The sequence below is a fragment of the Rutilus rutilus genome, assembly GCF_951802725.1.
Source record: "Rutilus rutilus genome assembly, chromosome: 19".
NCBI lineage: Eukaryota > Metazoa > Chordata > Actinopteri > Cypriniformes > Leuciscidae > Rutilus > Rutilus rutilus.
This window is the reverse complement of record NC_140232.1, coordinates 178717-190886: the sequence shown is the minus strand read 5'-3', so window position 1 is coordinate 190886 and position 12170 is coordinate 178717. Positions and strand designations below refer to the sequence as shown.

At 44.4% G+C, this 12170-nt stretch overlaps 2 protein-coding genes across 2 annotated transcripts in view; one reads left to right on the top strand and one right to left on the bottom strand.

The window, feature by feature from the left end:
* The window catches only part of magi1a (membrane associated guanylate kinase, WW and PDZ domain containing 1a), a gene marked incomplete at its 5' end in the record, with an annotated part of 50157 nt that extends 43533 nt beyond the window's left edge, over positions 1-6624 (top strand). The window contains 2 exons of the mRNA XM_084389709.1: positions 728-866; positions 5363-6624. Of these exons, the coding sequence (XP_084245835.1) occupies positions 728-866; positions 5363-6468 (1245 nt within the window). The 3' untranslated portion in view covers positions 6469-6624. The remainder of the gene's footprint in view (positions 1-727; positions 867-5362) is intronic.
* A 2625-nt stretch (positions 6625-9249) lies between these two features.
* rho (rhodopsin) lies at positions 9250-10800 on the bottom strand. Its single transcript, XM_084389612.1, has one exon. The coding sequence runs from the start codon at positions 10709-10711 to the stop codon at positions 9647-9649; it is 1065 nt and encodes a 354-aa protein (XP_084245738.1). The 5' UTR covers positions 10712-10800; the 3' UTR covers positions 9250-9646.
* Positions 10801-12170: the final 1370 nt, after the last annotated feature.

The window sequence follows — 12170 nt, the reverse complement described above, 5'->3', positions numbered from 1 at the left end:
CCTTTTCCACCAAATAAGAACTGGTTTGGAACTGGTGCTGGTTCAAAGTTGGTTCAACTTGCGAACCCTCTCAGAACCTGTTTGTTTTTCCACTGACTAGAGAGCCCAGCGAACAACGTCATTACGTCACTGTGTACGTATATGTCTTAGCTTTCCCAGAAACGCTTGCCCCAACTTCAAGCATAACAATTACAATGGCGGACTACATCGTCTTTCTGCAAATGTTTCTCCTGGCTTTGGGATCCTATATTGGTCAGAAGAAGACGTTTAGAACACATTTGTGCTGCTCGTCTGGATTACCTATAGACGGAGGTACGTTACGTTCGAGAAGAAGTTCGCCAATAACCCCGCCCCCAGCCCCCGACGTAAGCATGACGTGGTAAAAGAACGGTTCTAGTCCAGCAAAGAGTTGGTGCCGCTTTGGAACCAATTTTCCTGGCCGAGAACCGGTTCTTTGGCTGTCGAAACACAAAGAACTGCCTTGGTGGAAAAGGGGTATAAGAGACTGATCAACATACTGACAGTTTCCATTGGTTAATGCCTGCTGATCTAAACTCAGGGCTCCCAAAATACATGTGTTTCCATGTCCTCCTCTACACTGAGCAAACCTTCAGTGAGTAAGGCGTTCAGTACAGGTCCAGACTCACTAACCAGTGTATGTTCACCCAGTTGTTGATGTTCTTCTTGATCCTCCCATGAGCTCATTCTGGTGTCCGCCTGCTTTCAGGTCGGTGATGAAATTCTAGAGATCAACGGTGAAACTACAAAAAATATGAATCATTCCCGCGCCATCGAGCTGATCAAGACCGGAGGAAGACGAGCTCGCCTGGTGCTGAAGAGAGGAGATGGATCCGTCCCAGAGTACGGTGCGTAACAAACCATGCGGGAAATCTTCAGCATTCATGTCTTTATCTGTCCTGAACTGCCTTCTCTTCTTGTTCTCCACTGTTGAATCGGTACTTCTTGGTGATCAATAAGCCTCTATTGAGAAGTCTGAAGTTAAGACTTGAATATGAGACACATTCACATTCAGTCATTATTCAGATCAGTTCAGCTCAGTGTTGATTCAGTTCAGTAACTGTGTAAAGGTCATTTAATTATCTTTATTTAACCAGGAGAGAAGACTCACTGAGATTAAAGTCTCTTTTACAGGAGCTCATTTTATTACGAAATGAGCTCAATTCAGCTCTGCAGAAGACTATAGTGTCACTTTAAGTCAGTCGTATGTTGATTCATTTCAGTTCAATAATAGTGTTGATTCAAGTCAATTCAGCTGTAAAGTGCCATTAATCCAATGGATTGAGCTCTAGTTTTGTCCTCAGCCGGTAGAGTCAGTGCAGATGGGTAATATCACTGAGCATCCAGTGTCTGCTGCATTGATGTCGAGAGTGAGCTCTTCTGAACTCTTCAGTCAGTGTTTCTCCTGATTCACCCCTGTTTCTCTCTCTGTTCTCTGCTGGGCTCAGCTATGATGGGTCCGCATCTCGCTGCCTGTCTGAGGAATGATAAGTTGGGCGAGCCCTGCTACTACCTTATGGGTCAAAACCAAGCCACGGTTTGTAAAGCACAGTGTGTGTCAACCCTTCCCATCACCCACAAGTGTGTGTTGTTCCCTCACCCGCCCTCATGCCACGCTTTCATCCCGCTGACCTATGACCCCATGCTCAATGGATTCATATTCCCGATGGATGATGCTCGGATGCATGCGTGATGCTGTCATGTTGTTGTTTCTATTAATGGCTGATAACAGATGGGTGAATGTTATGAAAGCTGTCAAGAGCCTGTCCGTATCCCGTTTTTTTAAATCAGACGAATAAAAAAAAAAATCAGATTTTGCATAAAGAAAACTAAGCCTATTTTTTGGACTATTAATGTGTGTTTTTTTTGCATTGTGACATCTAATATGTTTCCATCACCCTATTATTATGTGAATTATGGAACATTGGTGGAGGGAAACACCAAGACAAATTCTAAAAATGTCCATAAAAAATTTTCTTTCCTAAACTTCTCAACTATGACCAAAACCTCCCGATGACCCTTGCGTTCAGGAAGAGTTACGGAGGGAGCAGGTGCTCCTGTTGCAACGCAGGGAATTGAGAGTTTTTGACATCTTGTTTTCCAGGGGTGTCCTAAAACCCTTCTTCCACCTAATTGAATTAAAGTCCCCCATAATGCTGTTTTAAAGTCTGCTAATGTTGTTTTGGCGTCTCCTACAACAGATCCACATTCATCCATGATCAAAAACGTTGTAATGTCCTCATAATCTCCACTGCAGCGTCAGCTCTTTCCTCTCAGTGTCTGAAACGCTTCCATCAAAGAGTCAGTCTCTCTAAGCCCCGCCTCTCTGAGAGCTGCTCTGCTCTGATTGGTCAGAAAACAAACGCTCATTATAATATCTGAATCTCAGCTCTTGATCACAGTGATACGAACAGTAACGATGACATGGCTTTTACCGTATCAATCTCATTAAAGTGGATTTGCTTTGGCAGCAGAAAACAGTGTCTTTGATTTGTTTCCCTTTCTTTTCTTTTGATTATCTGTATTTGAATAAGTGAATGTTTATGTCAAAGTTTGTGTTATTATAACAAGTCGTCTTTGTTATGTAATCTAAAAAGCAAAAAAAAAGAGAAAACAGCGTCTTCTCCACATGAACAACACGAACCAAACTCTTCCAGTCTCAGAGACACTACAGTGTTTGAGGGCGGGGCAAAGAGACGCTGTTCAGCCAATCAAGACCAGAGGAGGGCATTATGCTAATTAGGTACAAACCTACGCAGGTTCAGCAGGAAGAAAGACTGAATTACTGACGACTCGTTTCAGTTCAGAATCACTTCTTTCTTTTAGGAGAACCCTGCACTTTGATCTTTAAAACTTTGCAATTTGTACATTCATAAACAGTTTTATTACACACTGCATGAAAGATAATATTTGAAAAAAACATATTAGGGGTACTTTAAATCATGATCACATTTGGGAAATGCTTGAAAGTGTCCGACACTGTATATCTGTGTGACAATAATAAGGACGCAAGGCTTTTGGAGCAAATATCCGTTGGTGATGCCTCCAAATTGTATCATTTGATGATTTGAGTCACTTAAATTACTCCTCACTGAGTGTGCCTCTCACGTGTCTGAAAGTGATAAGCTTGAGCAGGAGAGATTTCTGCCGTTTGTGTGTCGGCAAGTGCATCTGATCGTTCCGATGAACCCAAACAGTTTTCAAAGCTATAATCTAGGCCAGTTCAGCTCTAACCTCGATCAAACGAGTTTGATCCGGGTTGGAGATGAACTTTGCAGGAGCGCAGCCCTTGAGGGCAAAGCGGTACTTTGCAGAAACTTAGACATACAGTGGGGAGAACAAGTACTTGATACACTGCCGATTTTGCAGGTTTTCCCACTTACAAAGCATGTAGAAGTCTGTAATTTTTATCATAGGTACTCGTCAACTGTGAGTGACGGAATCTAAAACAAAAATCCAGAAAATCACATTGTATGATTTTTAAGTAATTAATTTGCATTTTATTGCATGACATAAGTATTTGATGCATCAGAAAAGCAGAACTTAATATTTGGTACAGAAACCTTTGTTTGCAATTACAGAGATCATCCGTTTCCTGTAGTTCTTGACCAGGTTTGCACACACTGCAGGGATTCTGGCCCACTCCTCCATACAGACCTTCCCCAGATCCTTCAGGTTTCGGGGCTGTCGCTGGGCAATACGGACATTCAGCTCCCTCCAAAGATTTTCTATTGGGTTCAGGTCTGGAGACTGGCTAGGCCCTTCCAGGACCTTGAGATGCTTCTTACGGAGCCACTCCTTAGTTGCCCTGGCTGTGTGTTTCGGGTCGTTGTCATGCTGGAAGACCCAGCCACGACCCATCTTCAATGCTCTTACTGAGGAAAGAAGGTCGTTGGCCAAGATCTCACGATACATGGCCCCATCCTCCCCTCAATACGGTGCAGTCGTCCTGTCCCCTTTGCAGAAAGGCATCCCCAAAGAATGATGTTTCCACCTCCATGCTTCACGGTTGGGATGGTGTTCTTAGGGTTGTACTCATCCTTCTTTTTCCTCCAAACACGGCGAGTGGAGTTTAGACCAAAAAGCTCTATTTTTGTCTCATCAGACCACATGACCTTCTCCCATTCCTCCTCTGGATCATCCAGATGGTCATTGGCAAACTTCAGACGGGCCTGGACATGCGCTGGCTTGAGGAGGTGGACCTTGCGTGCGCTGCAGGATTTTAATCCATGACGGCGTAGTGTGTTACTAATGGTTTTCTTTGAGACTGTGGTCCCAGCTCTCTTCAGGTCATTGACCAGGTCCTGCCGTGTAGTTCTGGGCTGATCCCTCACCTTCCTCATGATCATTGATGCCCCACGAGGTGAGATCTTGCATGGTGCCCCAGACCGAGGGAGATTGACCGTCATCTTGAACTTCTTCCATTTTCTAATAATTGCACCAACAGTTGTTGCCTTCTCACCAAGCTGCTTGCCTATTGTCCTGTAGCCCATCCCAGCCTTGTGCAGGTCTACATTTTTATCCCTGATGTCCTTACACAGCTCTCTGGTCTTGGCCATTGTGGAGAGGTTGGAGTCTGTTTGATTGAGTGTGTGGACAGGTGTCTTTTATACAGTTAACGAGTTCAAACAGGTGCAGTTGTTCAATTCTTACTGGTTGGTAGGTGATCAAATACTTATGTCATGCAATAAAATAAAAATTAATTATTTAAAAATCATACAATGTGATTTTCTGGATTTTTGTTTTAGATTCCGTCACTCACAGTTGAAGAGTACCTATGATAAAAAATTACAGACATCTACATGCTTTGTAAGTGGGAAAACCTGCAAAATCGGCAGTGTATCAAATACTTGTTCTCCCCACTGTAACTAACGTTCTTCGATTTGTGTCATTGTTTAGATGACTTGATATAATAAAGAATTAGTAGGGCTGTGTCCAAAGCTTTGACTGGTTGTTGTGTGAGCATTTTGCTTTCATGATTGATTGCATGAAGTGCTGCCTGTTTGTTAAAGGGTCGTCTGACGTCTTTACTGTTAAGGTCCTTGCACACTGAGTCCGAAATTCTCGCACGTTAAAAAATAAATATGACCTCACGTTGTGTCAATCACGTTTACACACTGCCTCCGAAACTTTCGTCCGTCATAAAAAAATTCGGATCAGGTTAGATTTTCTGCGTTTTTCGTGTCCGTAGCTAGTATTTTGAGAGGTGTTTGACAATTCAGAGCCACCGGATGGCGAATACGAAAAAATGCATACGAAAATGTCAGACTCAGTGTGCAAGGACCTATACAAGCTGAGTGCTGTTAGTGTTCCTAACTGAAAGCCTTTCTTCATTCATTTCCAGACGGCCCAAATGACAGCTACCCTCCCTCGCCCGGGCCACAAAATAATTCGGAAGTGAGGACTTTGCTGTTCAGCGGCCCGTTTCATCCTCCGTCAGAGTCCAGCTATACATCCGAATTTCCCACCCCATCCCAGCCCAAGCAGCAGCACCTGAAGGCCAGACAGCCGGACCGAGAGAAGGACACCAGCCCGGATCCGCACCACCTGTCCTGGAACAACCAACCCAGCCCCAAAAACAACTCCCACCGCAGGGTCAAGAAGTCCGAGTCCGAGAGTGGCATTGCCAAGCTCTTCAAAACATTAAGGAAAGAGGGCGGATTCGGGAGGAAATCATCCAATCAGAATCTACAGAGACAAGGCCGCAAACCATCCATAGACAGGGAAAGTATCACCGGATCTCAGATGCGTAGTGGATCCTTGGATCGCTCCTCTGGCCGGAAGCGCAACAGCTCTCCGGACCGCCGTCGGGCCAAGTCTGTGGACCGTCGCATCACTCGATCTTATAAAGATCAGTCCCCTGAACGCAGCTATCAGGCCTCTTCCCAGGACCTGCTGAGCCAGATCTCCACTCCTGAGAGGCATTCCCGTTCCCAACGAGACCCGCAGACGCCCCGCCGAAACCCCAGCAGCGAGGGCTACTTCACCTCCACCCCAGAGAGACCCAACAGAGCCGTGGCCCAAACGCTGGGCCGCACCCCGGAGCGACCCGACAGAGTCGGGGTCCAAACGCTGGGCCGCACACCGGAGCGACTCGACAGAGCCGTGGCCCAAACGCTGGGCCGGACCCCGGAGCGACCCGACAGAGCCGGGGTCCAAACGCTCGGACGCACACCTGAGCGCGGGCTAAAGAACAGGAACCTTCTGCACAACGGCTCTCCGTCCAATCAAGCTGAAAGACAGGGATATTTCCTGAACGGAGCTGGTGAAAGAGCCTCCCGCGGGAGATCGGACAGCAGCAGCGACGGGAGTCTCCTGGAGGAGGGCGTCACTCCACAGCTGAGGGATTATTACAACGCTCTGAGAGCCGGGAGCGGGAGCGGGATCGGCCAGAACTCTCCCAGCAGGAGACGGCTTTACAAGGAGAACCACGCCGACCTCAGTATCTGACCGCTTCAGCACTCCTTCAGCAGTGGGGTTCTAGTTTCATCTGTCCATTTGTTTTTATATGTTGTTGCGAGTGAGATCCATGTTTTGTCAAGAAGGTACGGACTGAAACTGTTTTGTTCTCTACAAATGCATCTACTTTGTGTCCTCTTTTCTCCAGATTCAGATTTATTGAACTAGAGCACAAGCATTCACCGTTTGTTTCTTTGTTTGTACATTTGAGTAGATGTGGCAAAACTGGAACTCACACTATGATGCTACTGTTTAAGGAAGTAATATATTGAAGCTGTATATTTATTTTTTGAAAAATTGAAGTGTAACTTGATGGGCTGAAAAGCATCATTCGGACACTATCTGACCTTGTCTTAACACTGCACTGGACTGAGGCACGAGCCGCCCATTAGCAAAAAAAGCGCGGAAGAACCGAGAGCAGAAAGGCATTATCTTGTGGCACAAAGTTTTGTTGTTGCTGTTGTTGTTTTGTTTTTTAGCCATAATCACCAGAAATTAGACTAAAGGCACATGTGTACAGAAAACTTGACCCGACATTAGCTTAAAGCAAGTTATTGCAAAATGTATATTTTATGAACTAATCAGGTGCTTTTAAAAAGTGCTTTGGAGCTGTATGTTTTATCAGCAGGGGTTCCTCTGGAAGACGAAGCACTGAGAGCAGTTGAGCTACAGGAACTGAGCCAATACATGCAAACACTGGAGGAATGAAGTATGAGTACAGCTGTCTGATTTTAGTCCCTGCATACTTATTAGTGGCAGTTCACAATCATCTCAATCAGAGGTCTGAAATACTTTGGAGCGTCCCATACACAGCTACATTTACCTCCACACAGTCCAGTACCAAAGGCCATTGACAAGCTCTGAATCTCTGAATGGTGTTGAGAAATGTGTGGCCTGAACGTCCAGTTACAGGAGACTCCATGAAGACGGCACCTGGCACAATCTGACGAACTGAGCCACGCGTGTTTCCGTCACGCTCTCGACACGCAATACCTGTCCGTCACGTTTCGACAGGACCGTAATCTCTCAACCAGGAACAAGAACAGGGAGTTCCTTCAGTGTCATCTGAATAGCACTGTATGGAAATGGATGAATCCGCCGCTGTCTTTTGTACAGACTTTTATTACTCTATGTACTTTAAACCCGTGTAGGAAAGGATACTGTTGCCTTTTCTCTGTACAAAAAAGAATTTATGAAAGATGTCCACCTAGAAGAAGATACTAACATGTTTATACTCGGCTCGCTGGGACTCAGAATCAGGCGTGTGTGAAGTTAGTTTTTGTTTTCCTCCCTCCAGGAAAAGTTGGGAGACTGATGTTTTTTCATGGAAGACGGTTGAATATCTGTTGTGATGGATAGCCTGCTTCGTTTCTACAGATCTTGTGTACTGTCTGTGGTCTCTGCAAAGTTCTATGGATTTTAAATGCTTTTTTCTGTCAATAAAATGGTCTGGGTTTTTTTGTTTTTTTTTTACAAAACGATGCACATATAAAAATTCTGCATTGTCCATAGCTTTATTTGACTCATGAAGTTATACATAACATTAGTCTAAGTTCAAGTAGACGTGGACTTACACGGTAAAGTTTTTTTTCTTCTTGTTTGAATGAATCACAATGTATATGTAGCTATCAAAAAGAAGTCTGTGAATGCTATTTTTATTATCAAATAAAGTTTTCCATACAAATTCACAATCTTGTGTTCATTGTGGTGGTGTGAAATTACACTATGTTTAAGAAACATTATAACCAAGCTGACTTGCAGACCCAGTGCCCTTTCTGAAGCTACTAATATTAAGCTCTAAGTACTCTGGATTCAGGCCGACTCCGAGCTCGGACCCTCCCCCCGGACAGCACGCCAAATACGCATTAAACTTTACTCCCTCTAATTGTATGTAAGTGTGAACTCGTGAAAACCCCTTTATCTAAACCTCTACTTAACCGTCTGTTTTTAGTTTTTTTAACACTTTTGTTACACTTTAACTCGCGTTTGTAGTTCTAATCGAATCCTCGTCCCACGTGTAATGGGTTGTGGGCCGTTAGAGTGAGCACGGATCTGCACTTCGGATTCCAACCGGGAAAAGTAGATCGTCTGGGTATCTTTGAAATGCTAATTTTCAACATACTACGATTTAGGACGCACTAATTCTAATTTGGAATACTATATCGGACAGATAGTATGCGTTTTCATTTTCTCTTTTCAAACTTGTTGAATGCATGATTTATATACTTTCGACTACAGAAGAGTTCAGTTCAAAGTTGTGGTGCGAGGCTGTGCGTGCGTCTGTGTTCCTATTTAAACAGATGCCAGTGAAAGGCCAACTATACATAATCGTTATCTATTTTCACCACTCTGACCCTAGAGCTGGATTAACACGTCAGTTCTGATCCTACTTAATTCATCCATACATATCTGTCAAATCATCCTTCATAAAGCCTTTAATCCAAGGTGACAGTGAGGCTCACCACTGTCTTAAACTTGCCTCGAATAACACATTGAGCCTGTTATAATATCCATAATTATGGTGCTCTAAATTGTATGTATAGGAATGTGTGTACAATTCTAACTCTTGTAGTATGTACAACGTATTGATTCTGAAACTTTGCAGTATTGTACTGATCTTGATTCAGAATGTTCTCACAGCCTTCCTTTACAGCGGTAGGAATATATACATCACATTAAAGCTCTCATCAGATCAATCTTGTTTATTCAGTTTAAAATACTATTTTGACATTTCATTACCATCACAGCTCAATCAACACATAAACAGAGCGATTTCATTTGCAAAGTGCTTTTTATTGTTACGTTGCCTTGAATACATGCCTCTACAATCACAACAAAGCCAGTATAAGGAGTCCAGCAGTAAGAGAGTTAAGATATTTTTTCCTTTTGCTGCATTTTAGGAAGAAAAACAAAAAGAATCTTATGCACCATTACGCTGGACTCGCTGGATGTACTGAAACTGGGACATGGTCTGTCCTCTCTCAGAACTGTCTTTTGGTTGAACCAATTGGGTTTTGTAAAAATACAAAAAGGAAAACTGACAGACGATTTTTTTCTGCAAGTGGTAGCGGTCGCTCGTTTCCCTGGGCTGAGCGCTCGGTGGTCTCTGAGTGGGTTGCCGTCGAAGCCCAGTGCATGTCGCTGCTTGTCGTGTGTCACGTCCGTGTGTTTATGCTGGGGACACGGAGCTGGATGACACAGAGGAAGCCTCGGTCTTGGATGCAGTGGTGGAGGCGCCCTCTTCCTCCTCGAAGGGGTTCTTGCCGCAGCACAGGGTGGTGATCATGCAGTGGCGGAACTGCTTGTTCATGAGGATGTAGATGAGCGGGTTGTAGACTGCAGAGGTCTTGGCAAAGAAGGCTGGTATTGTCATGAAGACCGGCCCGAATTCGCTTCCCTGGTGGGTGAAGATGTACCAGGCCACGCTGGCATAGGGGAGCCAACAAACCAGGTAGGCGAAGCCCATGAGGACGACCATGCGGGTGACCTCGCGCTCGGCCCTCTGCGTGGTCTCGGACTCCTGCTGCTGGGCAGCGGCTTCTTTCACAGTGCAGACCAGACGCCCGTAGCAGAAGAAGATAACGATGAACGGGATGAGGGCGTGGACAAGGAACATGTAGATGACGAAGGACTCGTTGTTGTAGCCCTCGGCACGAGTGTAGTAGTCGACTCCGCATGAGCACTGCATGCCCTCGGGGATGTACCGGGACCAGCCGACCAGGGGAGGCACAGCGCAGGAGCTGGCCATGACCCACGTGAAGACCACACCCATGATGGCGTGGTTCTCTCCGAAGCGGAAGTTGCTGATGGGTTTGCAGACGACGATCCACCTCTCGATGGCCAGCACAACAATGCACCACAGCGCTATTTCACCACCCAGGGTTGCGAAGAAGCCTTCCAAGTTGCAGCCGAGGCGTCCCAGCACGAAGTAGCCATGCATCGAGGTGTAAATCGTTGTGGTGAAGCCGCCGAACACCATGAAGAGATCGCCGACGGCGAGGTTCAGCAGAATGTAGTTGAGGGGTGTACGCAGCTTCTTGTGCTCGATGGTGACATACAGAGTGAGGAAATTGATGGGGAAGCCGGTGAGAATGAGGAAGAACATGTAAGCGCCCAGGCAGGCATATCCCCATGGTGGCGCCAGGTAGTACTGGGGATATTCGTACGGGCTCCTAACAACGCCGGTGGCATTGGACATAGGCACGTAGAATGCCGGTCCCTCTGTACCGTTCATGGCTGCGGTTGGATGTTGTGCTCAGCCCCTTCTGCGGTAGTCTTTGGATGACTTGGCAGGAATGTAGAGAAACGAGGCAGGACCGTGCTACGACTGGTTGGGGCGTTCATGCACCCCGCTTTATAGAGACTCGCTCGGGATTAGCTGATGTTTCCAGGCTGTCAGCACCAGTCTATTTAGGCCAGAGCTAATAAAATAATCCCTGCCATCATTGCACTGCATATCTGGCAACTTATCAAGTTATTAAGATTGTACCTGACCAGCAGGTAAGCAGTAATAAAAGTAATAAAAAAGGTAACAGTTTAGTTTAAGGTCCAGTTCTCACTATTATTATCATGCATATTACTAGGATATTAGCTGTTTATTAGTACTTATAAATCACATATTAATGCTTTATTCTGCATGACCATATTCTACATCTCTTAATCCTTTAACCAATACCTACACTTAACAAATACCTTACTGACTATAGTAATAAGGGGTTTATTGAGGCAAATGTCGTAGTTAGTAGTTAGTTAATAGTGAGAATTGGACCATAATCTAAAGTGACCAAAAAAGCTGGCCCTGTTGGGTTGCACCATGTAAGCAACAATGTAGAGGCCCCGAATAGTATTTGGACACTTCAAAATACATGAATAATTCCAACAGACAAAATAGTTTGACAACAGACAACAAAATATCAAACCAAGGGGTATTTTTGAAGATAGCACAAGCACATTTTAATCAAAACATTTGACAAAAGGAAGTGTGTTTGGTTTGAAATGATACAATATGCAAGTTATTCAAAATGAAGACACTTTCTCGTTGTCAAACCACAAAATGTTCAATGTTACTGTGATTACCTGTGGTGCATTAGTACTAACAAGGTATGCTGGGTTATTGTGAGGTAAATAACTGAACCAAGGAGAACCAAAGAAAAGTAAACTGCCGAGGTCGAGTTTTGCACACTACAAGATCCTTAACAATACTATTGCGGAATATATTGGTCTTGATAAGTTGTTTTTGTTTTCGCTAGTTTGTGTTTCCTGGGAAGTGAACTCATGACCTTGGGGATGTTAGTGCCATTCATTACCACTTGAGCTAAAGGAACTAGAATGCTGTAAGTCTCTTTAGCTACTGTTCTTGGCAACACTTTATTTCGATAGTCCACTTCTGACATTCTAATAACTATAAGTCATTTTGCATAACTACATGTCAACTAACTCTCGTTAGAGTATTAGTCGATTATCTGCTTAATATCTGCTAACACTTTATTGCGATGCTCCTCCAACAGACATTCTACTGACTATAAGTAACTTTGCAAGTACAGGTCAACTTATTCTACTAACCCAACAGAGTCTATAATACTCTAATGAGAGTTATTGACATGTAGTTGCAAAATCACTTATAGTAGTAAAATGTCTAAACTGGAGTATCAAAATAAAGTGTAACCCTGCTCTTATTATTTGGCCAAATATAA